The 26,913-nt window shown below is 42.1% G+C and overlaps 1 protein-coding gene and 1 pseudogene across 5 annotated transcripts in view; one reads left to right on the top strand and one right to left on the bottom strand.

Moving 5' to 3' along the window:
- The window catches only part of MYO1D (myosin ID), a 361,374-nt gene that overhangs the window by 210,754 nt on the left and 123,707 nt on the right, over window positions 1-26,913 (top strand). For all 5 annotated transcript variants that reach the window (XM_055577237.1, XM_055577238.1, XM_055577236.1 and 2 more), the window contains exons 19-20: window positions 6-110; window positions 7,567-7,680. In XM_055577237.1, coding sequence (XP_055433212.1) covers window positions 6-110; window positions 7,567-7,680 — 219 coding nt within the window. The remainder of the gene's footprint in view (window positions 1-5; window positions 111-7,566; window positions 7,681-26,913) is intronic.
- Window positions 19,931-20,385, bottom strand: LOC129649623 (40S ribosomal protein S24-like; annotated as a pseudogene).

The following is a 26,913-nucleotide window of genomic DNA, read 5'->3' as shown; positions in this document are numbered from 1 at the left end:
TTCAGAAACCAGATACACCTCAGACCTCAGGCACATTCGTGCCCGTTGCGAATGAACTGAAACGGAAGGACAAATACATGAACGTCCTCTTCTCCTGTCACGTCCGTAAGGTAAGGCAGGCTGGAAACAGACCTCCCTGGAAAGAAAAGACTGATTCAGGTGAAACTGACTTAGCTTTGACCGCAGCGAGACAGAACAAGAGGTCCGTGACTGGCTACATCATCCACAGGCTCTACCTGCATATATGCTGAAGCACTGACGGAAGGACTGAAGTGACTACAATATTAGGGTTAGGCTATAAAGTCTGATTAGGGAAGAGAATATTTCCAGGCAGGAGGAAACGTGGACATACCCCTAAGAATGACGAGCAAGAAAAGTGGTAGCTACATGGGTAAATACATAATCTTTTTCCTATCACTTAAATCTCTTTAAAAGATCACTGACTGTACTTCAGTGTTCATATCAGCATTCTTCACAGTAGTTAAAGGTAGAAACAGCCCAAATGTTCATCAATAGATATATGAATAAAGAATACACGTATCCATCCAATGGAATACTACTCGGCCACGACAAGGGATGAAATGCATGCTGCAGTGTGGATGCACCTTGAAGATATTATCTAAGTGATAAGACACAAAAGGACAAGTATTGTTTGACTCCACTTCCATGAAACATCTGGAACAGTCAAATGAATAGAAATAGAACGTGGAACTGTCGTTACCAGGAGCTGAGAGGAGTGGGTAGTATATGTGTTCTTACATAATGGGTGTTAGCGTTCAGATATTCTGTGGAAGAAGAGATCAACTTAATATTATACAGACTTTTTAACAAACTACAGAGCAGCCTGTTTTAAACGTCAAATGAAATGTCACCATGGAAAGGCTTGCTGGTAGTATCTTGGTTACCAAAGTGTAGAGTCGAATTCTGAACTCTAGATCCAGAAATTCTATTTGATCAGTGTACCTAGAGTTCATGAGACAACCAAGAAGTGACTTTTGCTAACCAGATTCGCACACCCACACAAAACAGTATAAGCCATGATGCCAGTTTTTTTAATTTGACAAAGGAATGTACCATTTTAGTGAATTCTCATATCCACTACCTAGGATACTTCCTTTCTAGTATCACGGTCAAATTAGTCATCAGGACAACTGATCAGAGAGAGCTGGATGGTTTTGAGAATTACATCATCTGCTTAGAAAAGCCTGGCATCCCTAATTCTATCTTTCTAGTGATAACAATTTGATGTCTGACAACATGTCTCTCCCTAGGTCCTACTGCAAAAAAAAAAACAAACTGAAAATGTTTTAGTCATGCTTCTGTATTTCTAAGTTCGATGCAAAATAATACACTGTATTTCTTCACATCATAGCTTAGATAATGTCATCTTTAGCAACTTTCCAGTCCTCCAGGACATATGTAGGTAAACTTGATATGATTTTAGTCAAGTCCTCTTCTTTATGTTTTGGTTCTTTCTGAAACAACCAATTTGCATAGCTACAGCCATAACAGGGCTTCCCAGGTTGTGCTAGTGGTAAAGCACCTACCTGCTTAATCAGGAAATGTTAGAGACACGCATTTGATCCCTGCGTCAGGAAGATTCCCCTGAAGGGCACAGCAACCCTCTCCAGTATTCTTTCTTGCCTGGAGAATGCCCATGGACAGAGGAGCCTGGCAGGCCACAGTCCATAGGATCACAAAGAGTAGGACATGACTGAAGCAGCTTAGCACACACACAGCTAAAAAATGTCCTTTAAGGTGGGAGACCTGTGCAAATAGTTCAGTTCAGTTCAGTTCAGTTGTCGCTCAGTCGTGTCCGACTCTTTGCGACCCCATGAATTGCAGCATGCCAGGCCTCCCTGTCCATCACCAACTCCCAGAGTTCTCTCAAACTCATGTCCATCAAGTCAACGATGCCATCCAGCCATCTCATCCTCTGTCGTCCCCTTCTCCTGCCCCCAGTCCCTCCCAGCATCAGGGTCTTTTCCAATGAGTCAACTCTTCCCATGAGGTGGCCAAAGTACTGGAGTTTCAGCTTCAGCATCAGTCCCTCCAGTGAACACCCAGGACTGATCTCCTTTAGGATGGACTGGTTGTACTCTCACCCATAATGTGTTTTCTCCTGGTCTGACTCCAGGGAAACTTTATCTCTGGCCCCTGTGGAGCTGACAAAACCTACAGACAGATCCCTAGAAGTGTTCAGGCAAGAGCAAGATAACTAGAGATTTTTCTCTGGTTGAGGATTTTAGCTTGGGTAATAGAAGAAATCAGATAAGAGCCTATCTAACACTGAATCTGTGATCAAGTTTTTCTATTACTTTATGAATTTAAGAGGAAGAAAAATTATGTCCCTTCCTATGTTAGAATTACTTTAAATCTGAATTTATAAATTCACATATGTTTCGAAAACATTTGTCTTTGATTTGTTTTGATTTAGCTAAGTTATGCAACTCAAAGCTTTTCCTTCGTTACATTAATGTCCTTCCCACTCACTTGATTCATGCATTAAGGATGATTTGAGCTGCTAAAGCTCAAGGTAAAGACTTATGACCTGTGCTCCTTAGAAATTACATTTCTGCATAAAAAGAATGTAATATTTCTAAACAGTGCTTCAGTGGAATTGTTGCTTTGAGGGTTTTGTCTGTTGGTTTCCAGATTAACTCATGGACATATCATCGGAAGGGCTAGAGTCTGCACTTGAGCACTGTGGCCTACTGTTTTTCAAATCTTGTGTGACCTTGAGAAGTGATGAAACAAGTTGGTTTTTTCCATATTCATTTGCAGCACACTTAATCTGTTTCTCAGTGTGATCTCACAAAAGATAAGGAGCCCGACTTTTACTTGCTATTCAAATTCCATGATAGAGGTTTTTTGTTTTCCATATCCTAAGATGGATACAAATGAGTAGTGTTCTCCAAGAGGGTTTTCACAAACCAATGTTCCCTTAAATATGATTTTTTTTTTAAAGAATTCCACAAGTAAATGTATTCAGGAAAAAAGTGTGCAAGTGTTAGTCGCTCAGTCACGTCTGACTGTTTGCAACCCCATGGACTGTAGCCCACCAGGCTCTTCTGTCCATGAAATTTCCCAGGCAAGAATACTGGAGCAGGTTGTCATTTCCTACTCCAGAGGATCTTCCTAATCCAGGGATTGAACCCGGGTCTCCCACATTCTTTACCATCTGAACCACCAGGAATGATGGGTTAAACATGCAGAATTCTACGAACCTTTGTTGTATCTGTGGGCTCTGAACACCCCAGGGGAGGCTGTGGTTTTCAGTTCCTCAAACCAATTTGACTTGGAATCCTGTCTCTCACAAAGCATCGCAGGAGGTTGTGCAAAACAGCTTAGAAAAACTATGCAGAAACTCTGCAAGCACCTTGCTTCAAGTAGGCTGACAAGTGCTGGTTTTCCTTTATGGCAAAAAAAAATGTTGCTACATGAAGTAAATCATTACTACCAAGAGTAGTTATTATTTTACCACATAGAGTCTGTTTTCATCTTAATCACAGATATGACTGAGTGACTAACACTTTCACTTTCCATTGAGATATGATTCACATAACATATCTTTCACCATTTTAAAGTACATGATTTTAGAATAGGGTTGAATACCCATCACTAAAACCAGTTGTCGACATGTTCATTCACCCGTAAAGAAACCCCACACCCCTTAGCTGTCCCCCCATGCCGAAACCTCCCCTTTCCCCCAGCCCAGGGAAGCCACTAATCTATGCTCTGTTTGTATAGATTTGCTTATTCTGGACATTTCATATGAATGGAATTGTATAACACATGGTCCTTTGTGACTGGCTTCTTGGCATGCTGTTGGGGTTCTCTCATGGTGTAGCAGGTATCAAGACGTCATTCTTTTTATTGCCAATTATATCCCATTGTACGGATAGGTCACATTTTATTTATTCATTCCTCGGTTAATGGACATTGGGCTGTTTCTACTTTGCAGCCATTATGATTAAGGCAGCTGTTAACATTCAGGCACAAGTATTTCCGTGGATGTGTTTTCAGTTCCCTTGGGTGTATATTAACAGGGGACTTTCTGAGCCAGGTAGGAATTCTGTGTTTAACTGTTTCAGGAGCTGCCAGGCTGTTTTCTAAAGGGACTGTATCATCTTAGACCCCCACTAGTAGTAATGACTGTTCCACTTTCTCCACACCCTGGCCAGCATTTATTACTGTCCGTCTTTTATATTATTGCCATCCTAGTGGGCGTGAGGTGGTATATCTCACTGTGGTTCTGACGTGTGTTTTTCTGATGGCCAGTGATCTCAAGCACCTTTTCATGTTTTTCTACAGCCACATGTATATCTTCTCCGGAGAAATGTCTCTTCAAATTCTTTACCCATTTAAAAAAATTTTTTTGGTCTTTTCATTATTGAGTTATGTACTCTAGATACAACATATGTTCTTTATGTATTCTAAATAAGAGTTTTTTTTTTTTTCAGATAAATGATTTGCAAAAATTTTCTCCTGTGGGTTGCCTATTCACTTTTGTTGTACTGTCTGGGTTACATGTTTTTTGCTCTTTAATTCGTATGCGTTTTTCTTGTTTTCCCTGATAAATTGTAAAACTGTGACCTTTACATTGTATAAGTCCACAAATCTGGAAGCACCTACTCCTTTTCCATCTCTTTTGCATCCAGTAGAATGGTCATAGCTGAATAACATCTATTATAGAATTTGGCTCCACCACCAGAATAAGTTCAGTCGCTCAGTTGTGTCCAACTCTTTGCCACCCCATGGACTGCAGCACGCCAGGCTTCCCTGTCCATTGCCAGCTCCTGGAGCTTGCTCAAACTCATGTCCATCAAATCAGTGATGCCATCCAACCATCTCATTGTCCCCTTCTCCTCCTGCCTTCAATCTTTCCCTGCATCAGGGTCTTTTCTAATAAGTCAGTTCTTCACATCAGGTGGCCAAAGTGTTGGAGGTTCAGCTTCAGCATCAGTCCTTCCAATGAATATTCTGGACTGATTTCCTTTAGGATGGACTGGTTGGATCTCCTTGCAGTCCAAGCAACTCTCAAGAGTCTTCTCCATCACCACAGTTCAAAAGCATCAATTCTTCGGCACTCAGCTTTCTTTATAGTCCAACTCTCACATCCATACATGACTAATGGAAGATCCATAGCCTTGACTAGATGGACCTTTGTTGGCAAGGTAATGTCTCTGTTTTTTAATATGCTGTCTAGGTTGATCATCAGTTTCCTTCCAAGAAGCAAGTGTCTTTTAATTTCATTGCTGCAGTCACCATCTGCAATGATTTTGGAGCCCAGAAAAATAAAGTCTGCCACTGTTTCCACTGTTTCCATGAGATGCCATGGAAGTGATGGGACCACTATCTATTTGCCATGAAGTGATGGGACCAGATACCATGATGTTAGTTTTATGAATGTTGAGTTTTAAGCCAACTTTTTCACTCTCCTCTTTCACTTTCATCAAGAAGCTCTTTAGTTCTTCTTTGCTTTCTGCTGTAAGGGTGGTGTCATCTGCATATCTGAGGTTATTGGTATTTCTCCCAGCAATCTTGATTCCAGCTTGTGATCCATCCAGCCTGGCATTTCACATGATGTACTCTGCATATATGTTAAATAAGCAGGGTGACAATATACAGCCTTGATGTACTCCTTTCCTGATTTGGAACCAGTCTGCTGTTCCATGTCCAATTCTAACTGTTCCTTGTTGACCTGCATACAAATTTCTCAGGAGGCAGGTAAGGTGGTCTGGTATTCCCATCTCTTAAAGAATTTTCCACAGTTTATTGTGACCCACACAGTCAAAGGCTTTGACATAGTCAATAAAGCAGAAGTAGATGTTTTTCTGGAACTCTTTTGCTTTTTTGATGATCCAACAGATGTTGGAAATTTGATTTCTGGTTCCTCTGCCTTTTCTAAATCCAGCTTGAACATTTGGAAGTTCACAGGTCACATACTATTGAAGCCTGGCTTGGCAAATTTTGAGCATTACTTTGCTAGCGTGTGAGATGAGTGCAATTGTGTGGTAGTTTGAGCATTCTTTGGCATTGCCTTTCTTTGGGATTGGAATGAAAACTGACCTTTTCTAGTCCTGTGGCCACTGCTGAGTTTTCCAAATTTGCTGGCATATTGAATGCAGCACTTTCACAGCATCATCTTTTAGGATTTGGAATAGCTCAACTGGAATTCCATCACCTCCACTAGCTTTGTTCATAGTGACACTTCCTAAGGCCCACTTGACTTCACATTCCAGGATGTCTGGCTCTAGGTTAGTGATCACACCATCTTGATTATCTGGGTCGTGAAGATCTTTTTTGTACAGTTCTTCTGTGTATTCTTGCCACCTCTTCTTAATATCTTCTGCTTCTGTTAGGTCCATACCATTTCTGCCCTTTATTGTGCCCATCTTTGCATGAAATGTTCTCTTGGTATCTCTGATTTTCTTGAAGAGATCTCTAGTCTTTCCCATTCTTTTGTTTTCCTCTTTCTTTGCATTGATCACTGAGGAAGGCTTTCTTATCTCTCCTTGCTATTCTTTGGAACTCTGCATTCCAAAGGGTATACCTTTCCTTTTCTTCTTTGCCTTCAGCTTCTCTTCTTTTCTCAGCTAATTGTAAGGCCTCCTCAGACAACCATTCTGCCTTTTTGCATTTCTTTTTTTTTGCTGATGGTCTTGATCACTGCCTCATACAATGTCACGGACCTCCATCCATAGTTCATCAGGGACTCTATCAGATCTAATCCCTTGAATCCATTTGTCACTTCCACTGTATAATTATAAGAGATTTGATTTAGGTCATACCTGAATGGTCTGGTGGTTTTCCCTGCTGCTGCTGCTAAGTCGCTTCAGTCGTGTCTGACTCTGTGCGACCCCATAGACGGCCTCCTACCAGGCTCCTCTGTCCCTGGGATTCTCCATGCAAGAACACTGGAGTGGGTTGCCATTTCCTTCTCCAGTGCATGAAAGTCAAAAGTGAAAGTGAAGTCACTCAGTCATGTCCAACTCTTAGCGACCTCATGGACTGCAGCCTACCAGGCTCCTCCATCCATGGGATTTTCCAGGCAAGAGTACTGGAGTGGGGTGCCATTGCCTTCTCCAGGTGGTTTTCCCTACTTTCTTCAATTTAAGTCTGAATTTGACAACAAGGAGTTCATGATCTGAGCCACAGTCAGCTCCCAGTCTTATTTTTGCTGACTGTGTAGAGCTTCTCCATCTTTGGTTGCAAAGAATATAATCAATCTGATTTCAGTACTGACCACCTGCTGATGTCCATGTGTAGAGTTTTCTCTTGTGTTGTTGAAAGAGGGTGTTTGCTATGACCAGTGCAGTCCCTTGGCAAAAACTCTGTTAGCCTTTGCCCTGCTTTGTTTTGTACTCCAAGCCCAAATTTACCTGTTATTCCAGGTATCTCTTGACTTCCTACTTTTGCATTCCAGTCCACTATAATGAAAAGGACATCTTTTCTGGGTGTTAGTTCTAGAAGGTCTTGTACCGGCCCCTAGATGTTTTCCTGGCAGATCGTTTGATTTCATCCTTGATGAGATATTATGGTTTATTTTTTTTTTTCTTATAGGTGAATCGATTTAGTAAGGTGGAAGATCGAGCAATTTTTGTCACTGACCGTCACCTGTATAAAATGGATCCCACTAAGCAGTACAAGGTGATGAAGACTATCCCTCTATACAACGTAAGTGTTCTCGCTTCACTCTAAACAGAGGATTCTTAACCTGGTTCTCATGGACCACTAGGGTGTCAACAGATCACAAGAACCTTTGGGGCTTTAGAGAGCCCATGAATTCCTGAACTGTTCAGCCCGTCTCATATTTTATACAGAAGTACAATTTTCTGTATGGAGTATCCAAAGCTTCAAATAGAATAACAAAGGCACATTTTGTTTGAAAGTGTAGGACTCTGCATTGTATGTGACCTTTCTTTATCCTACTCAGAGCTTAACTATGGTGACACAAAATGTATTTCCTTATTGATTTATCATAAGGCTTGTTTTTATGTGGAAGTGGAATCAGGTAAAGAAATAGTAGAGAACAACTTTATGAAAACATTATGTCTCTTTTACACGTGCAGTCATGTCTGACTCTTTAGGACCCCATGGACTGAGCCCACGAGACTCCTCTGTCCCTGGGATTTTGCTGGTAAGAATACTGGAGTGAGTTGCCATTTCCTTCTCCAGGGGATCTTCCCAACCCAGGTCTGGAACCCTCATCTCTTGCGTCTCTTGCATTGGCAGGCAGATTCCTTACCACGTGCACTACCTGGGAAGCCCCTGAATCTCAATATGAAACTTTAAAAAAATTTTTATTCTGCTTTATGGGATCTGCTTAACAAGTAACTGTTCTGATTCTTGAAAAAGATCCCCCTGGACTGCTGGATCTTTCCATGTCTCAGGTGATTTTTCTATCTGTTAGTTCTTAGAGAGAGAGGTCTGTGTTTGTCCAATCATGAGATCTATGAGGAGTGTTATTTAAAGATTGTTTTAAATCCTTTTGGCCTCTGCAAAAGGAAATAGGAAACATATTGTTTTACAATTTTTTATTTTGTTAAATCAGGAGTCCTGTTGGTTGTGAGGTTCAAGGAAGGCAAGCTGTTCCTGGCTTTGCTAAATAACTTAGAACATTGCTGCAGGCTTATTGCCTGACGATGGAGTTGAAGTTTGACTGCATCACCTGGTCCCCCCACTGTATATGCATACATACACACTTTTCTCCCTTTCGGTTCAGTTCAGTCATATCCAACTCTTTGCGACCCCATGGACTGCAGCACGCCAGGCTTCCCTGTCCATCACCAACTCCCAGAGCTTGCTGAAACTCATGTCCATTGAGTTGGTGATGCCATCCAACCATCTCATCCTCTGTCGTCCCCTTCTCCTCCTGCCCTCAATCTTTCCCAGCATCAGGGTCTTTTCCAGTGAGTCAGTTCTTCACATCAGGTGGCCAAAGTGTTAGAGTTTCAGCTTCAGCATCAATCCTTCCAGTGAATATTCCGGACTGATTTCCTTTAGGATGGACCGGTTGGATCTCCTTACAGTCCAAGGGACTCTCAAGAGTCTTCTCCAACACCACAGTTCAAAAGCATCAATTCTTCGGTGCTCAGCTTTCTTTCAGTAGAAAGGCTAATGTATTTCAGCTTAGAAGGAAATGATGTTCTAAGACATTCTTGATCATAGGTAGTCTTCTTAGCAAAGACCTATAATCTCATATCAATCACCATTTAAGCCTATTAACCCCATAGTCTCGAAGAAGGAGATGAAGGAAGATGAGGGAGAAGGTCACATTTTGTCAAAGTCTAGTAAAATGTGTATTTCTTTTTCTTACTTTCTACTAAAGAGAGAGGAATCAGGTGCATGATAAAAATCCAGTAAGTAGTTAAATAGGTCTTTGAACCGAAGTTATTTTCTGCCTTTTTCATGTTGACTGGTGTATAGTTATAGTCACTGTTCCTCTTCATCATCATCATCATCAGTGTTATCAATAATATATTTTTGTAAAGTAACAATGTTTAGGTAAACATAAAGGTAAATTGAGGTCAGTAGGCAGGACACACACTGTCACCGATGCTGTCACCCACATCTCTTTGATTTCCTTTCCACTTTTGTACATTCCAGCCTAACTCCCAATAGCCAGCATCTTTGTTCAAAGGCTCCCCACAGACTGCTGGGACCCTTGACTGGAAGTAATCCCCACCCCTAGCCACCTACATGATTAGTGGGTGTGGGCCTATAAATCCTCCAAACCGCACCATTCATTGTTCATGATAATTCTGAAGTGTGTTTTACATCATTTGCAGGAGCTTTTCTATAGGAATAAGCTGCGCTGCCCAGCATAGTAGCTGCTTAATAATGGGCCCTACTGGCCGCCCTCCCACCCTGAGCCACCTCCCCACTCCCTTCCCCGGCTCCCTGCACCTCCTGGATCAGTCCTGAGGCCCCTCAGCCTTTGTGCTGTAATACTAAGTCGCTTCTGTTGTGTCTGACTCTTTGGGACCCCATGGACTGTAGCCCACCAGGCTCCTCTGTCCATGGGATTCTCCAGGCAAGAATACTGGAGTGGGTTGCCATGCCCTCCTCCAGGGGATCAGCCCCACCCAAGCATCAAACCTCTCAGGAGGGAGCAGATTGAATGGGGCTGGGGACTTCCAGCCGCATCTGTAAAGATGTCCTTCAATCTGAAGCAAATACAGCCAAATATTAAGTCTGAATAATAGGGATGTGAATATTATTTTATTCTTTATCCTTTTTGTATGAAATATTTTGAAATTTTAAAAGTTTAAGGAGACTTCCCTGGTAGTCCAGTGGTTAAAACTTCGGCTTCCAATGCAAGGGGTGCAGGTTTGATCCCTGACTGGGGAGCTAAAAATCCCACATGCCTTGGGGCCAAAAAACAAACAAACAAAAAACACAAAACAGACGCAATATTGAAACAATTTCAATAAGCCTTAAAAAATAGTCCACGTCAAAAAATCTTTAAAAAAAAAAGTTTACGACAAGGAAGCTTTACAAATGATAATGCTCATGGCAGGGATGAAGAAGCTGAGAGGAGATGGAGAAAGATTTCAGTCTTAACCAAGTTGAGTTTCAGACACTGATGACACTTGTAAGTAAACACGCCATCGATCACTGGAGTCTAACATTGTATAAAAGAGCGTAGCATTCAGCACTTAGGATAAAAATTTAGGAGCAGACACATGGATAATTTGAGGCTGAAATTATCAGTCTAGAGGGAGAAGGGGCAGATGATTCAAGAACATCATGCTTAAATGGTGGGGAAAAGAGATTGACTGAAGGAAATGGAATGAAAAAGAAATCTCCGCTCTTTCTGGGCCTCCGCTTTCTCCTTTCTCTTCTAATGTGCCAAATGAGTTCTAATTTCTCTCCAGTTCCATAAGGTTATGAATTATTCCAGGAAGGAAAAGAACTCTGGAAACACTGTGTTTCAGAATCAAGTTGGAAAGTTTTCAGAAATAAGGGTAATCAATAAAAACCTAACTACTGATCCCACCCTTTGCTCCTCTCGTTCTCTGCCTTTCCTTCCTGCTTTTGCCCGGCTGCCTGTCCTGTGTCAGTGAGATTTTCTGGCTCCGAGGAACAGTTTGTGATTGTGGGGAGGGGGAAAGAGATTCCCTCTGTTCCTCTCGAGTGTCTGTGGCTGACTAATAATAAAGTTGACACAAGACAGATTAACAGGAGGAAACCCAACTTAGTTTTATGGGCATCAGGCAGTTCAGTCGCTCAGTCATTTCCAACTCTTTGCGACCCCATGGAAGCAGCATGCCAGGCTTCCCTGTCCATCACCAACTCCTGGAGCTTACTCAAACTCATGTCCTTTGAGTCAGTGATGCCATCCAACCATCTCATCCTCTGTCGTCCCCTTATCCTCCTACCTTTAATCTTTCCCAGCATCAGGGTCTTTTCTAATGAGTCAGTTCTTCTCATCAGGTGGCCAAAGTATTGGAGCTTCAGCCTCAGCATCAGTCCTTCCAATGAATATTCAGGGATGATTTCCTTTAGGATTGACTGGTTTGATCTCCTTGCAGTCCAAGGGACTTTCAAGAGTCTTCGCCAACACAGCAGTACAAAAGCATCAATTCTTCAGCACTCAGCTTTCTTTATGGTCCAACTCTCACATCCATACATGACTACTGGAAAAATCATAGCTTTGGCTAAATGGACCTTTGTCAGCAAAGTAATGTCTCTGCTTTTTAATGGGAGATCGTAAAAAGATGCGCAGAGAATGTCTAAGAGGGGGTAACTTAATATCTTTGTGTATAAAGAAACAATAAATTTGTGAGGATTTGGAAGGACAAAGAAACTAGGTTCAGGCGTGATTATAAGGAATTTAAGCCAAGGGGTGAGCCTGGGAGGTAAAGTAGTGAAGAAGGAGCAAGGGTTATTTATACAGGCTTCTCGGACCTGAGTTGTCTGTCTTTGGTCCTACTGATGTCTTTCTCTGGGTCCAAAGAGGGCACCTTTCATACGAGAGATTTATTTCCTGGCTTCAGAGAAACGGAGAGGAGGGTCAAAGTGTCCTTTTTGCATTGGCTGCTTCTTAAGTAACTTTAATTCAAAATACTCAATATGCCATTGATACATATTTGGGGGCCTGCCCTGGGCCCCAACATGACCATATACCGTACTATTTTGATTTGTGTTTAAAGAAAGGATACACACGGTAGTAAGGGAAAGAAATCTCATAGGAACCCAGGGCACTATTCAGGTTTTAAGGCAGCTCTGAGAGACCATGTTATCCTGTGTCCCCCTCAGCAAAATGATGCTTAGATGGTGTCAGTTTCTGCCACTCTCTATCTCTACTTCTCTTTGTGTGTCTTCTTTTTTTTAATGTTTATTTATTTAGCTGCTCCAGGTCTTAGTTGCAGCACGTGGGACCTTTACATGGTGGCATGTGGGATTTTTAGTTGCAACCTGTAAACTCTTAGTTTCGACGAGAGATCTAGTTCCCTGGCCAGGGATCGAACCTGGGCTCCCCTGCATTGAAAGCATGAAGTCTTAGCCACTGAACCACCAGGAAAGTCCCTCGTTGTGTGTCCCCTATCTAACAAGTACCTTTCTTGCCATTCAGCCTGGGCCAGTGCTAGGCTAAGGTATGAATCCTTAGCCAACCCAACAAACCATTAGGGTTTCATCCTGCAGTGACACCGAACAGAGTCTCTGATGAGGCCTCACCATGGCAACCAGTTCTGCACGATCCACATTGGTCCTTCAGCTCCTTGTTAAGCATTTGCAAATCTATGCGTAGTCTTCCCTGACTTCTCCTAGCAGAGCATGAGTAATGACTAATTCATTTGGGGGTATAAATGATCTCTTCTCTCTGCAATTTTTGACTGTTGTCCTTAAGGCCCAAGTCACATTTGGACCTGCTGAATACTGAGGGTAGGTCATTAGGTTTTCCTGGTGGGAAAGTGCCAGTGGGAGAACAGTGCTTCAAATAGGCTCTAACCAACCATCTCATCCTCTGTTGCCCCCTTCTCCTCCTGCCCTCAATCTTTCCCAGCATCAGAGTCTTTTCCAGTGAGTTGGCTCTTTGCATCAGGTGGCCAAAGTATTGGAGCTTCAGCCTCAGCATCAGTCCTTCCAATGAATATTCAGGGTTGATTTCCTTTAGGATTGAATGGTTTGATCTCCATGCTGTCCAAGGGATTGTCAAGAATCTTCTCAAAGCTCCATAGTTTGAAACCATCGATTCCTCTACTCTCAGCCTTCTTTATGGTACACCTCTCACATCCATACCTGACTACTAGAAAAACCATAGCTTTATAGCTTGATAATTTTGGGACCATTCCCAAAATCAAGATATAAGACTCCAAAAACAAACAAACAAACAAACCCATATGCCCCCTCCCAGTCACTATCTCTTCTTTCCTTTTCAGAGGCATAATTTTGCTCATTTTGAACTTAATGTAAGTGAAATCAAACACTGTGTATTCCTTTTTGTGTTTCTTTCAACATTATGTTCATGGGAACATCTATGTGGTTTCCTGTAATTCTAGTTTGCTCATTTTCACCACTTTGTAGTATTTCCTTGTCAAATACACCACAAATTGTTTATCTGTTCACATCTTGATGGATATTTGAGATTTTTAGAATCATTCTAATGCATGTGTTTTGGTATTGGTATGATGCATACTTTTTTTATAGTTTTTTTTAAATTTAAATTTATTTATTTTAATTGGAGGCTGAATACTTTACAATATTGTATTGGTTCGGCCACACATCAACATGAATCTGCCACGAGCGTACACGTGTTCCCCATCCTAAATCCCCCTCCCACCTCCCTCCCCGTACCATCCCTCCAGGTCATCCCAGTACACCAGCCCCAAGTGATGCATACTTTTTCATTGGACAAGTACCCAGGCATGAAATTGCTGTTCAGTTCAGTAGATAATTCCAGTTTTCCAAAGTGGTCATACTGGTTTACAACCCTACCCCACCCCCAACACGTGAAAGTTCCAGTTGCTCCATTTTTTCTCCAACACTAGGTCCTGAGAGTCTTTTTTTTTTTTTTTTAATTTGTGTATAGTTGGTTTTTAATGTTGTGTTAGTTTCTTCTATACAGCAAAGTGAATGAGCTGTACATATACACGTATCCCCTCTTTTTTGGATGTCCCTCACATTTAGGTCACCACAGAGCACTGAGGAGAGTTCCCTGTGCTATACAGTAGGCGCTCATTACTTGTCTCTTTTATACACAGTATCAGTCATGTATATGTGTCAATCCCAATCTCCTACTTCTTCCCGCCCCTCCCTTTCTCCCTTAACTGCCATACACAGTGAAATCAGAAAGAGAAAAGCAAATATCATATATTAACGCATATATGTGGAATCTAGAAAAATGGTATAGATCTTATTTGCAAAGCTGAAAGTCTTTTGCATTTTAGCTATTCTGGTAGGTGTGTGGTAGTTACACATGTGGGGGACGGGTCTAGCTTTACTGAAATATAACAGACGTATAGCATTGTGTAAGTCTAAGGTGTGTTGACTTGATACATTGCTCTATTGCAGTATGATTACCGCCGTAGTGTTAGATGACGCCTCCATCACACCACGTAATTGCCATTTCTTTTTTGTAGTGAGAACACTGAAGAGCTGATCACTTAGCAACTTTCAAGTTATGTAATACCGTATTAGCTGTAGTCACCATGCTGTATAATACGCCCCAAGAACTTACTCATCTTCTAGCTGGAAGTTTGTGCCCTCTGACCAACATTTCATTTTCCCCACCTCCCCCTGAGCCCCTAGTGACCACCACTCTACTCTCTGTTTCTCTGAGTTTTTCATTTTTAGATTCTATGTATAAGTGATATCAATAGCAGGGGTCCCCAACCTCTAATCTAATGCCTGATGATCTGAGATGGAGTTGATGTAATAACAGAAATAAAGTGAAAGTCACTCAGTCAAGTCCAACTCTTTACGACCCCGTGGACTGTACAGTCCATGGAATTCTCCAGGCCAGAATACTAAAGTGGGTAGCCTTCCCCTTCTCCAGGGGATCTTCCCAACCCAGGGATCAAACCCAGGTCTCCCACATTGCAAGTGGATTCTTTATCAGCTGAGCTACCAGGGAGGCCCAAGAATACTGGAGTGGGTAGCCTATCCCTTCTCCAGCAGAGCTTCCTGACCCAGGAATCGAATGGGGTCTCTTGCATTGCAGGCAGATTCTTTACCAGCTGAGCTACCAGGGAATAGAAATAAAGTGCACAATGAACATAATGCTCTTGATTCATCCTGAAACCATCCACCGCCCCTACCCCATCCCCAGTCCATGGCAAAACTATCTTCCACGAAACCGATCCCCGGTGCCAGAAAGACTGGTGATGGCAGTCATATAGTATTTGTCTATCTCTGTCCAGCTTATTTCAGTCATAATGCCCTCAGGATTCACCCACGTTATTGCAAATGGCGGGATTTCCTTGTTTCTCATGGCTGAATAATGCTACATCATATATGTATGCCACATCTTTATCCATTGATCCACTGACAGATACATATTGTGGGTTTTCTTTGTACTCCTATTACTAATAAGGTTGAGCCCTTTTCTGTGTGTTTACTGGTCATTTGGACCTCTTTTGTAAATTGCCTGTTGATGTCTCTTGCTGTGTTTCTGTTGGGCTGTCTTTTAAAAATTGATTTTTAGAAGTTCTTTTTATATTCTGTGTATGTGCCCATTGGCAGTTATAGATCTTATAGATACTTTCTCCAGCTCTGTGACTTGCTTTTTCATTCCTTTAGTGTTTCTGTGAGCAACATTTTTCATGTTGATGTACTTCAGTTTATCTGTTTTTTCCTCTGAGGTTGATGCTTTTTTATTTTTCCTTCAGAAAGCATTCTCTATCCCAAGGTTGTGAAAATATCCTCATCTATCATATTCTATAAGCTTATCGCTGCACCTTTCATATTGACATCTTACAGTCCACCTAGAATTGATTTTTGTGTATGTGCAAGGCAACAGCTCAGGGTTTATTTTTTTCCCATATAAACAATTGGCCCAACATCGCATATTGAAAAGACCATCTTTCCCCACTTGCTCTTCAGCACTACATTTGTTATAAATCAGAGTGGCCATATGTCTCTTTCTAGTTTCTCTACTCTGTTCTATTGGTCTACTGTCTATCTTTGTGCCGATGACAGTTTTAATTACTGTTGGGCAGAGATTTTATGAACTGTAAAATCATAATAAATTTCCAAAATCTCCCACTTCAATTTCACCCTCCTCCCAATATAGTATTCTCGTTATTGTTGTTGTTTTTTAGTTTAAAAAGTCGTGTCTGACTCTTTTACGACCCCATGGACTGAGGCCCACCAGGCTTCTCTGCCCATGGGATTTCCCAGGCAAGAATACTGGAGTGGGTTACTGTTTCCTTTTCCAGGGGATCTTCCCAACCCAGGGATCGAACCCACATCTCCTACACTGGCAGGCAGATTCTTTATCATTGAGACACCAGGGAAACCCAACATTCTCATTAGCTGTATCCATATGAAGGAGAGAGCTGAGGATACAGCAAATCCTAGCGGAAGGGACAGCTTGCTGCTGACCCATTTCCTCTGTGAAAAAGTAAAATTCCTTTAGGAGTCAGGTTTAGAAATGAATGAAGTTCATACTGGTCAGGGAGCAGCTACCACTGTAATCTGTTGTGACCTCTCTAGAGACCCATATGCCAGATCTTTGGATTCACCCGGGAAAAGTTGAAGTCTATATTATAGGTAATATCTCCTGATTGTTAAATGCCATGTAAGCCAAACAGAACAAACACATCTTGTAAGCCCACAGGCCACCAGTTTGCTGCTCCTATTTTAAAAAGTCTTTGCTTTTGTCATCTGTTATTCTAAATGTGCTTAGTTCTTAGTTGCCTAGTTGTGTCTGACTCTTTGCAACCCCGTGGACTGTAGCCTGCCAGGCTCCTCTGTCCATGGAATTTTTCAGGCCAGAATACTAGAGTAAGTTGCCATTTGCTCCTCCAGGCAATCTTCCTGGCCCTGGGTTTGAACCCACGTCTTCTGTGTCTCCTGCTTTGCAGGCCAATTCTTTACCCTCTAGCCATCTCTACTCTGTGACCTCTTTGCTGCGTGCATGCGTGCTCAGTCACTTCAGTCGTGTCCAACTGTTTGTGACCCCATGGACTGTAGCCCGCCAGGCTCCTCTGTCCATGGGATTCTCCAGGGAGAATACTGGAGTGGGTTGCCACGGCCTCCTCCAGGGGATCTTCCCAACCCAGAGACTGAACCTGGGTCTCCTGTAATTGCAGGCAGATTCTTTACCACTGAGCTCCCTGTCAAATTTTTTAAAACTCTAAAATCTATGGTATGTTTTATTCTAGATTTTATGTAGTAGAAACAAACACTAATCATTTCTTACTTATAAAAAGCTATAACTGGATGTGAGCTTTAGAAGAGTATATTTTCTGTGTCAATTAGCCAGGAAGGAAAAGAATGAAGGAAATCTTGGATACAGGTAGGTGCCTTTTCTACAGAACTTTCTACCCCTTCAGAGTTCACTGCTAATTGTATTCTTCCAACTTTTTATTATAAAATTTTTCAAATGTATAGGGAAATTAAAAGAATATTATAAGAAATACCCATATTCCCTCCACCTAGGTTCATTAAGTGTTTAATTTCTTTTTTGTCATACTTATTTTCTCTCTCATGACACTTCACTGCTAAAATGTCCCTGTGTGCGTTCTCCTAAGAATAGGACATCTTCTCTCTTAACCACAACACCATTTTCATATCTAAAAATATTAATAACATTTCTATAATGCCAAATATAATATATAATAATTATCCATTATGTGTTGGTCAACTCACATTCAGATTTCCTTGGTTGTTCAAAGAATGTCTTTTATACCTATTTTTAAAAACTCCTATCTAGGTTCATATTTTGGATCTGGTCATTACATATCTTTTAGTCCAAAACTGTGCCTCTAGACACAACCTCCGGCTTTTTATTTTTCATGAAATTGACTTTTAAAACAGCATTATTAAGGTATCATTTACTATGATAAGCTCAGTTGTGTTCCCTCAGAATTCATTTGTTAAAGTCCTAACCCCCAGTACTTTAACATAGGACTGTGTTTGGAGACAGAATCTTTTAAGAGGTAATTAGGTTAAAATGAGACCTTAAGGTGGCCCCGATCTACTATGACTGGTGTCTGTCTGTCTGTGTCGCTCAGTTGTGTCTGACTCTTTGTAGCTCCATGGACTGTAGCCCACCAGGCTCCTCTGTCCATGGGATTTCCCAGGCAAGAATACTGGAGCGGGTTGCCATTCCCTTCTCCAGGGGATCTTCCCAACCCAGGGATGGATTCAGCATCTCCTGAATTAGCAGGCGGATTCTTTACCACTAGCGCCACCTGGTAAGACCTGGTGTCCTTTTAAAAAGAGATTAGGACACAGACACATACAGAGGAAGATCACAAGAAGACACAGCGGGGAGACAGACCCGCAAGCAAGGAGAGAGGCCTCCGAAGGAGCTAGCCTTGCCCACACTTTGGTCTTGGACTTCTAGCCTCCAGAACTCTGAGCCAACAGACTTCTGTTGTTTAAGCCACCTGCTCTGCTACTGTGTTATGGCAGCCCTGGAATGCTCATCTGTAGTAAATCCCACTCTCAGTTTCAGCCCTAGACAGTCACTGACCTTTCTGTGTCTATACATATTTCACCTTTTCTAAAAACGTCATGTACATGGAATCATACCATACAGTAGATACTGTTTTCGTGTCTGGCGTCCTTTATTTAGCATAATGTTTCAGAGGTTCATCCATGTCCCGAGTATCACTGGTTCTCAGCTTTCATTGCTAAGTAATACTCCATTGAGTGGATGTATCAGATTTCATTTCTCCATTCACCAGCTGATGGACGTTTGGCTGCTACATTCGTTCACATGCGAGACTTTATGTGGGCATGTGTTTTCATTTCTCTTGGGTGGCTATCTATGAATGGAAGTACTCCTCATGGCATTTGTTTAACTTTGTAAGGAGCTACCAAACTGTCTTCCAAAGCGGCTGCTCTGTTTTGCATTGTCTTCAGCGTGAGAGTCCTGGTTTCTCCGCACCCTCACTAATACTTGGTATGTATGATGTTGAGTTTTTAAAGAATCCAGGACTGGTCTAGTCTGGATTTGTCTAATTGTTTCCTCATGGTCATTTAACTTATTCTTCTAGTCCCTGTATTTCCTATAAGCTGGAAATTAAATCAGGAGATGTTAATTTTTTGAACATTTATTTGGCTGCACTGGGTCTTAGGTGCAGCGTGTGGGATCTAGCACCCTGACCAGGGACTGAACCCAGGCCCTCTGCGTTAGGAGCAGAGAGTCTTAGCCGCTGGACGACCAGGGAAGTCCCAGAAAGTGTTAATTTTCTTTCAGTTTTATACTTCCACACACTTAAGATTATATCTTGCATGTCAATAAAGAAGGCATGTGTACAGCTGACTCTGCCTTGTGGATTTTTAGGAAATGTTTCATTGTAGCCAAGCTATTATTATATTGCCCTTCAGTTCAGTCGCTCAGCCATGTCTGACTCTTCGCGACCCCATGAACTGCAGCACACCAGGCCTCCCTGTCCATCACCAACTCCCAGAATCCACCCAAACCCATGTCCATCGAGTTGATGTTGCCCTTGCTGTAGCCTAAATTCCAACTACTTATAGAACACATCCCATGTTTTCCTATGCACAATTAGAATTTAGCATAAAAAATTAAGATAAAAATGGCCACCAAGTATTTACCTATTAATAAGCTGCCCATCAGTTACAATACCTGTTATTTTCAGTTTTCTTTTACCAGTCTCTTTTTATAACAAAATTCTGCCAATGCTTTGATCTTTGATAGTTTTTGTATTGAAGTTTTTATAGTTTATTAATCCTCTCATTTAAAATCTGGGCAATCACCACATATAAAATCACTGCAGAGTCTTCACTCCTTTTTGCCAGTACCAACGATGGCCTTTACAGTCCTGCTGACTTTGTGCATTCTGCTCTTGTGTTCCTTTCACTGTTTTCTTGAATTTTTTTTCTTCTTATACAGGCCACATTCTGCAAGTCTGTGTTTGGATTTATTTTCCTTTGCATTATCCAAGAAATCGTAAATCACACCAAAGCTATTGGCTTTGCCACCACCAAAATGGTTCTGAATCCAAATACGAAGATGACAGCTAGAATAGTCTTACATATTTTGTCTGGTTTTCCCCCCAGTTTTTGTCCTGGGTACTGTTGCCACTCCAGGATGAAGGACATCAGTGATCATTTGTTTCCATAGCTGATTGGTCGGGAACTTCCTGGTCCAGATAGCTACTGTGTTGTTCCTCATGGTGGTGGTTCCTCAGGCAGCCAGGAAGGGAAAATGGATACTTCTTATGTATTTCTACAACTTTTATCTCTCTCCCCCAAATCTCTGGCAACCACTGATCATTCTACTGTAGTTGTGCTTTTCTAGAATATCATATACTTGGAATCATGCTTTTCATTCTGGCTTCTTTCACTTAGGAATCAGTATTCGAGGTTTTGTATATGCCTTTCCGTGGCTTGATAGCTTATTTCTTTTTATTGCTGAATAGTAGTCCATTGTATGAATGTACCATAGTTGGTTTATCCTTTGGCTTATTGAAACATCTCAGTTGCTTCCAGTTTGGGGCAGTTATGAATAAAGCTGCTACAAACATTCACATCAAGGTTTTTGTATGGTCACGAGTTTTCAAATTGTTTGGGTAAAAACCTTCAAGTACAATTCTAGCTCCTGTGATAAGGCCAAGTTTGGCTTTATAAGATCCACTGATGGACAGGGAGGCCTGGCGTGCTGCAATTCATGGGGTCGCAAAGAGTCGGACACAACTGAGCGACTGAACTGAACTGAACTGAATTGTCTTCTAACATGACTATCGTTTTGCATTTCTACCAGCAATGATCAAGAGTTCTACACCAGATTTTTTTTTTAATTTTATCCATTCTAACAGATATGTTGTGGTATCATTTATTTTTCTGTTACCCTAAATTATATAACCCAGCACTCATTGGGGTCTCAGTCAATCTTTAACTACAGATATCATGTCTCTCCTCTCTGTGGTTAGTTGGTTTGTGTTCAGGAGATGACAAGTGATCTTTACATAAGCCTATGTAAAATATAATTACAAGATAAATCAGGGACCTTTTTTTCCCTTGCATTAGCAAAAATCAATTTATCATTTAATCAAGATTCCAGGCACTCTTCACAGGAAAGATAAAAATAGGAAACCGTGACAGGTTTTTGAGAATATTCTCACAAATGGCATGATCAAATAATTATCCATAGCAGTCAGGATGAAATACTCAAGTTACAAGTGATCCCTTTTTTAACCACAGTGTAACTTTCCAGATACAGTTAGATTAGGAATGTTGCATTATTGTCAAATTAGTGTCATCCCCCTTGAGTCACTTTCTACATTTGTAAGTGGTAATATAAAATTAAAACATTAATTCCAATACAGTTGTCAAGAAAGGTTAAAATTTGTATGGGGGACGGTGGGGTCAGAATCTGAATGTTTTGCAAAGCGGGAAGACTCCTGGTAGCCACAGCTTGATGCAGAGACAAAGGCAAGAAACAGCCCACACAATTAGTCATGTTGTGTTCAAAACTTTGATCACGCCTCTTGAACTCCACTCATCATTCTAGAAATCCCTATAACTGGTGGGGGAAATTGCACCCCATGGCTGAGGCACATCGCTTGAATCAGTGCCCTGCTGCCTTTTGAGTTCCTGTGGACATGGGTGCTCCCCAGCCAGCGCTCAGGGAGCTGGTTGCTAAGACCGAGTTTAATTTGCATAAACATAAAATCTGTTCACCGGTGTCGAGGGAGACCACATAAACTGAAACATTTAACCTGACCTCAGCTGGGACTCCTCTTACCCTTTTGTTGGCAGAGTTGTGTTGGTTTTGCCTGACGGGTGGGTTTGAAAAATGTTTGAATCTGCCCGTGAAGGCTGTTTTTGATATAGTCCTTTTTTATCAGCATGGGCTTGATGGCTGAGGAAGCAGCCAATTAATTGACACAAATACCTCCTTTAGTTCTAGGGAGAATAGGAAGCAGGCAGGGGAGAGAAGAGAGACAATTATCTGAAAGGATGTGACTGTTTTGTAGAGGTGAATGGATCGTAATTATGCCAGGCTTCATGCTTTGTTACTCTATCTGACGTGACTCGCTGGAAAGATACTGTTTCATTTGGAAGATGGATTGTCCTTATAATGTGCTACAGGGGTGAACCCTGCTAAAAATCCATCGGCCTCCGGCTCTGCTCCCCATCACATTTCTCAAGCACCCTGCCCTCGTGGCTATATCCCAGGAGAAGGTGTTTCCATGGTAATCTCAATGGAGGCAGTCAGCTGATGTCTGGCACCGCCTGAGCTGGTGCTCGCCAGCCCTCTCCCCCTCACTCCTCCCTTGAGCCTTTAAACTATATTTATTAGTCCTCTTTAATGGAAAGTATATAACCCCTAATGTCAGACACTGAGTGGCTTTGGGTTTATTTATTTATTTGGGTAATAAACTTGCCTTCCTAATTAATTCTCAGCAAGTTCCTGCGAGCTGTAGTATTTCGAACATCTCATGCAAACGTTTAGATTTTTGCCTGTTATAACAAAGAGCGTTGCTTAGCAATATCGGATATTTGGAAACCTCCGTTCTTAAAAAAAAGTGATGTCTGTATGAAAGAAGAATTTTAAAAGATAAAGGTGTTAGGGTTTCAGTTTAATTTTTTTAAGAATCTTTTCTTGCTCTGATGCTTTAGCAGTGAAATGGTCCATTCCTTGTAATTTCTTTTAACACTCAGTTATTTCATATTTGGATTTGAGTGAGCCACATGGTTTTAAAATACTTCTAAGAAGTGGGACATCTAGCCAGGTTCTCTCACTTTCTTTTTTAATAAGAGAAGAAAGTCAGAATTTCAAAGCTACCCTATTGATTGTTTTCCTGACATGTGTTTGGAAGTAAATGTCTTTTGTTGTATGAGTTAGACAGCACCGCTTATGCTAAACCATACTAAATAAGCAAACCAACTTACAATGTCAAAAGGTGCTTTGGGGCAGAAGGTAGAGTCCATTTTCATTAGTACTGTACTTGGAAATTCAATTACAAATGTAAAACATGTATCAAAGCAGTGTCTGAAAGCAGCAATCATCAGAGCGCATGCATGATTCCTTTGAAAAGCTATCTCGTTAAAAAAACACAAAGCCTTTAAAAACTAAAGTATGAGAAAATTAGTATGACACTAACTCATTTATCCAGAGGTCAGATTGTTAGTAACAAGATCCTTTTAAAACAAAGCCCTGAATAGAGGTGTACACATAAAGGATCTGTGCATTTACAGAAATGTGTGCTAAGTCACTTCAGTCATGTCTGACTCTTTTGCAACCCCATGGACTGTAGCCCACCAGGCTCCTCTGTCCAAGGGATTTTCCAGGCAAGAATACTGGAGTGAGTTGCCATGCCCTTCTCCAGGGTATCTTCCCAACCCAGGGATCAGACCCACATCTCTTATGTCTACTGCCTTGGCAGGCAGGTTCTTTACCACTAGCGCCACCTAGGAAACCTTTGCCAAAATATGCCAATCATTATGTATATTAGCCAAAAGATGCTGGATTACATAAATAGACATCTCTAAGCTTGCAGGAATAGGCTTCCTTTTACACAAGTGTCTTATCAGAGCTCCCTTTTCTGCAGTCAATATTTTTGAACACCTACTATATGCTGTGCATTTGGCAGGCATTAGCAATGAAATAATACATCACCCAATCTTCGCACAGGCCTGTGGGAGAAGCAGAGAAGCCAACCAACCTGCCCAGAACAAGCATGTGGCAGCCATGTAGATACAGATGATTGTACCTTTCTCTCCAGGGGAAACTGTCACTCAGAAAATTAAAGTAATAGCCCAGGGTCACAAAGCTCGCAGGGAATGGCCCCTGGCTTTCGTTTGACTCTGGAACCCTTAGAATCACAACCCTGGTGGTGACTTCCTAGCACCGCCTCCCTTGATGATAAATAACACATACAACTAAGATCCTGTTTTAAAAAGAGAGAAGAGGGACTTCTCTGGCAGTCCAGTGGTTAACACTTTGCCTTCCAGTGGAGAGGGCATGGTTTCAGTCCCTGGTCAGGAAACTAAGATCCCATATGCCTCGGGACCAAAGAAAAAAAAAAAAGCCAAAATATAAAACAGAAGCAATATTGCAACAAATTCAGTTAAAGACTTTAAAAACTGGTCTGCATCTGAACAGAGAGACTAGCATGGAAACATATACATTACCATATGTAAAACAGAAAGCAAGTGGGACTTTGCTGTGTGACCCGGGGAGCTCAAGCTGGTACTCTGTGATAACCTAGAGGGTGGGAGATGGGAGGGGAGGTCAGGAGGGCGGGGACATATGTATCCCTGGGGCCGATTCACGTTTGGAAACATTTGTTGAAAGTTGGACTTGCCACCAAATTCAGTTCTTCCAATAGATGTTTCTTATATGTATGTGTGTCTCTGTGTGTGTGTGTGTGTGTGAGAGAGAGAAGGAGAGAAAATGACAGAGAGGGAGAGAGTGTGTGTGTGTGTTCTAAAAAGCCTGTGAAATGTATCCAAAAAAATAAACCTTCCTCAGAAATATCTTATGCCATCCCTTCTATGTGGAATCTAAGAAGAAATGATACAAATGAAACTTACTTACAAAACAGAAGGAGACTCACAGATTAGAGAACTGAATTTATGGGTGTGAGGGATGGGTGGGGGATGCGGGGTCAGCATAGTTGGGGAGTTTGGGATGGACCTGTACACACTGCTCTATTTAAAATGGATAGCCAACAGGGACCTACTGTGCAGCACAGGGATCTCTGCTCATTGTCATGTGGCTGCAGTATTCTTGCCTGGAGGATCCCCGTGGACAGAGGAGCCTGGCCAGGTCGGGAAGAGTCAGGCAGGACTGGGCGACTAAGCACAGCACAGCCTGGATGGGAGGGGACCTTGGGGGAGAATGGACACATGTATATGTGTACCTGTGCCGCTTCGCTGTTCAGCTGAAACTATCAGAACATTGTTCATTGGCTATACTCCAGTACGAAATTAAAAGTTCTTTTTTTGACTGTGGTTTTACGTTTACAAAGTCTTACCAGAAGATCTTCCTTCAACAAGAGTGGTATAAGATCATCACTTTATGTTCGCTGACTCTCATCCCTTGTAACGGACATCACCATACATTGTCACATATCACTGGGAGACGGTCCGACCCTGGTCCTGAACTCTTAGGTATTAAATAAAGGAGCATGTTTCTTTGTTACTGGTTGAGGTTCAGAGCTAAGGTTCTTTCCACTGAATCATTATAGTGAAGTTCTAGTGCACTGCAGGGAGAATCTGATTTTCTGATATAACAGACACATGGAAGATTTTCTTTTATTGGTATTATATCTAAATAAAGACGTCTTTACAATGTGCTAGGGATGGAGATAATGTGGTGGGATAAACCCTTCGACCTCGTCTCTACCTTTTACTCACTGTCCTCCACACATTCAATACACTGTGATTCTCTGAGGTCGACCATGGTGCTGTGGCGCTGGGCTGCTGCTGCTGCTACGTCGCTTCAGTCGTGTCCGACTCCATGCGACCCCATAGACAGCAGCCCACCAGGCTTCCCGTCCCTGGGATTCTCCAGGCAAGAACACTGGAGTGGGTTGCCATTTCCTTCTCCAATGCATGAAAGTGAAAAGTGAGAGTGAAGTCGCTCAGTTGTGTCTGACTCTAGCGACCCCATAGACTGCAGCCTACCAGGCTCCTCCATCCATGGGATTTTCTAGGCAAAAGTACTGGAGTGGGGTGCCATTGCCTTCTCTGGCACTGTGCTAGGTACTGGAAATAAAGAGGAAGAAGACAGAGTCTCTGCTCATTGTTTGGTGGGTGAGGCAGATATATACAGACGTCATCCCAGGACAGCTCATTACATGCTAAAACAAAGAGGCGTGATTTGCTGTGAAAGCGTGGAGGAGGGGCAGACATGGTCTCTCAGACAAGGAAGCAGTTCAGGGGTTCATAAGTGCAAACACTTGTGCATTTTTCTATATGGGGTACCTGTGTCTTTTTAGGTCAGCTGGCAAAGAATCCCCCTGCAATGCAGGAGACCCCAGGTTGATCCGTGGGTTGGGAAGATCTCCTGGAGAAGGGATAGGCTACCCACTCCAGTATTCTTGAGCTTCCCTGGTGGCTCAGATGGTAAAGAATCTGCCTGTAATGCGGAGACCTGGGTTTGATCCCTGGCTTGGGAAGATCCCCTGGAGGAGGGCAACCCACTCCAGTATTCTTACCAGGAGAATCCCCATGGACAGAGGAGCCTAGCAGCTACAGTCCATGGGGTCACAAAGAGTTGGACACGACTGAGCGACTAAGCATACAAAGGGATGTGTCAACAACTGCTTTTGGCAATGCAGAGGGACAAGTTTAGGAGACAAGATGAGGTTTGGTTTTTAGGAAGCTAATCCTGACAGCGTTAGCAAAGTATGGATGAACTGGGAAGAGGCTGATGAAATAAATACCATTCCAGTAAATGGGGCTTGGGACATGGTGCTACTGGTGATATTGGATTGAAATAGGGCCCCGAGAAGAATAAATTAAGGTAAGGTAATGAACTTCATCTTGGCTAGGTCAAACAAGTGGTCCCCAAGGAACCCTTATCTGAGTTTTCCCCAGATGGGCCGAGGACCCACCTGGTGCTCCAGAAAAGGTCTAAGTTTTGTGTTTACATTTGAGAATTTTTAGTCTTAAAGAGAGGGAAACTAGCAGCCTGTTCCCCCACTAGACCCAGGTTGTCCTCTCCTACAGTGAATGCCTCCTGGCTGCTCAGCCGCATTGTAAACTCCCTAAGGAGGAAGCTACATCTTCTAATCTGTTGGTGTGCGTGAT

Source organism: Bubalus kerabau, chromosome 4, assembly GCF_029407905.1.
Source record: "Bubalus kerabau isolate K-KA32 ecotype Philippines breed swamp buffalo chromosome 4, PCC_UOA_SB_1v2, whole genome shotgun sequence".
NCBI lineage: Eukaryota > Metazoa > Chordata > Mammalia > Artiodactyla > Bovidae > Bubalus > Bubalus kerabau.
Note: the sequence above shows the minus strand (reverse complement) of the source record. Positions and strands in the feature narration are given on the sequence as shown.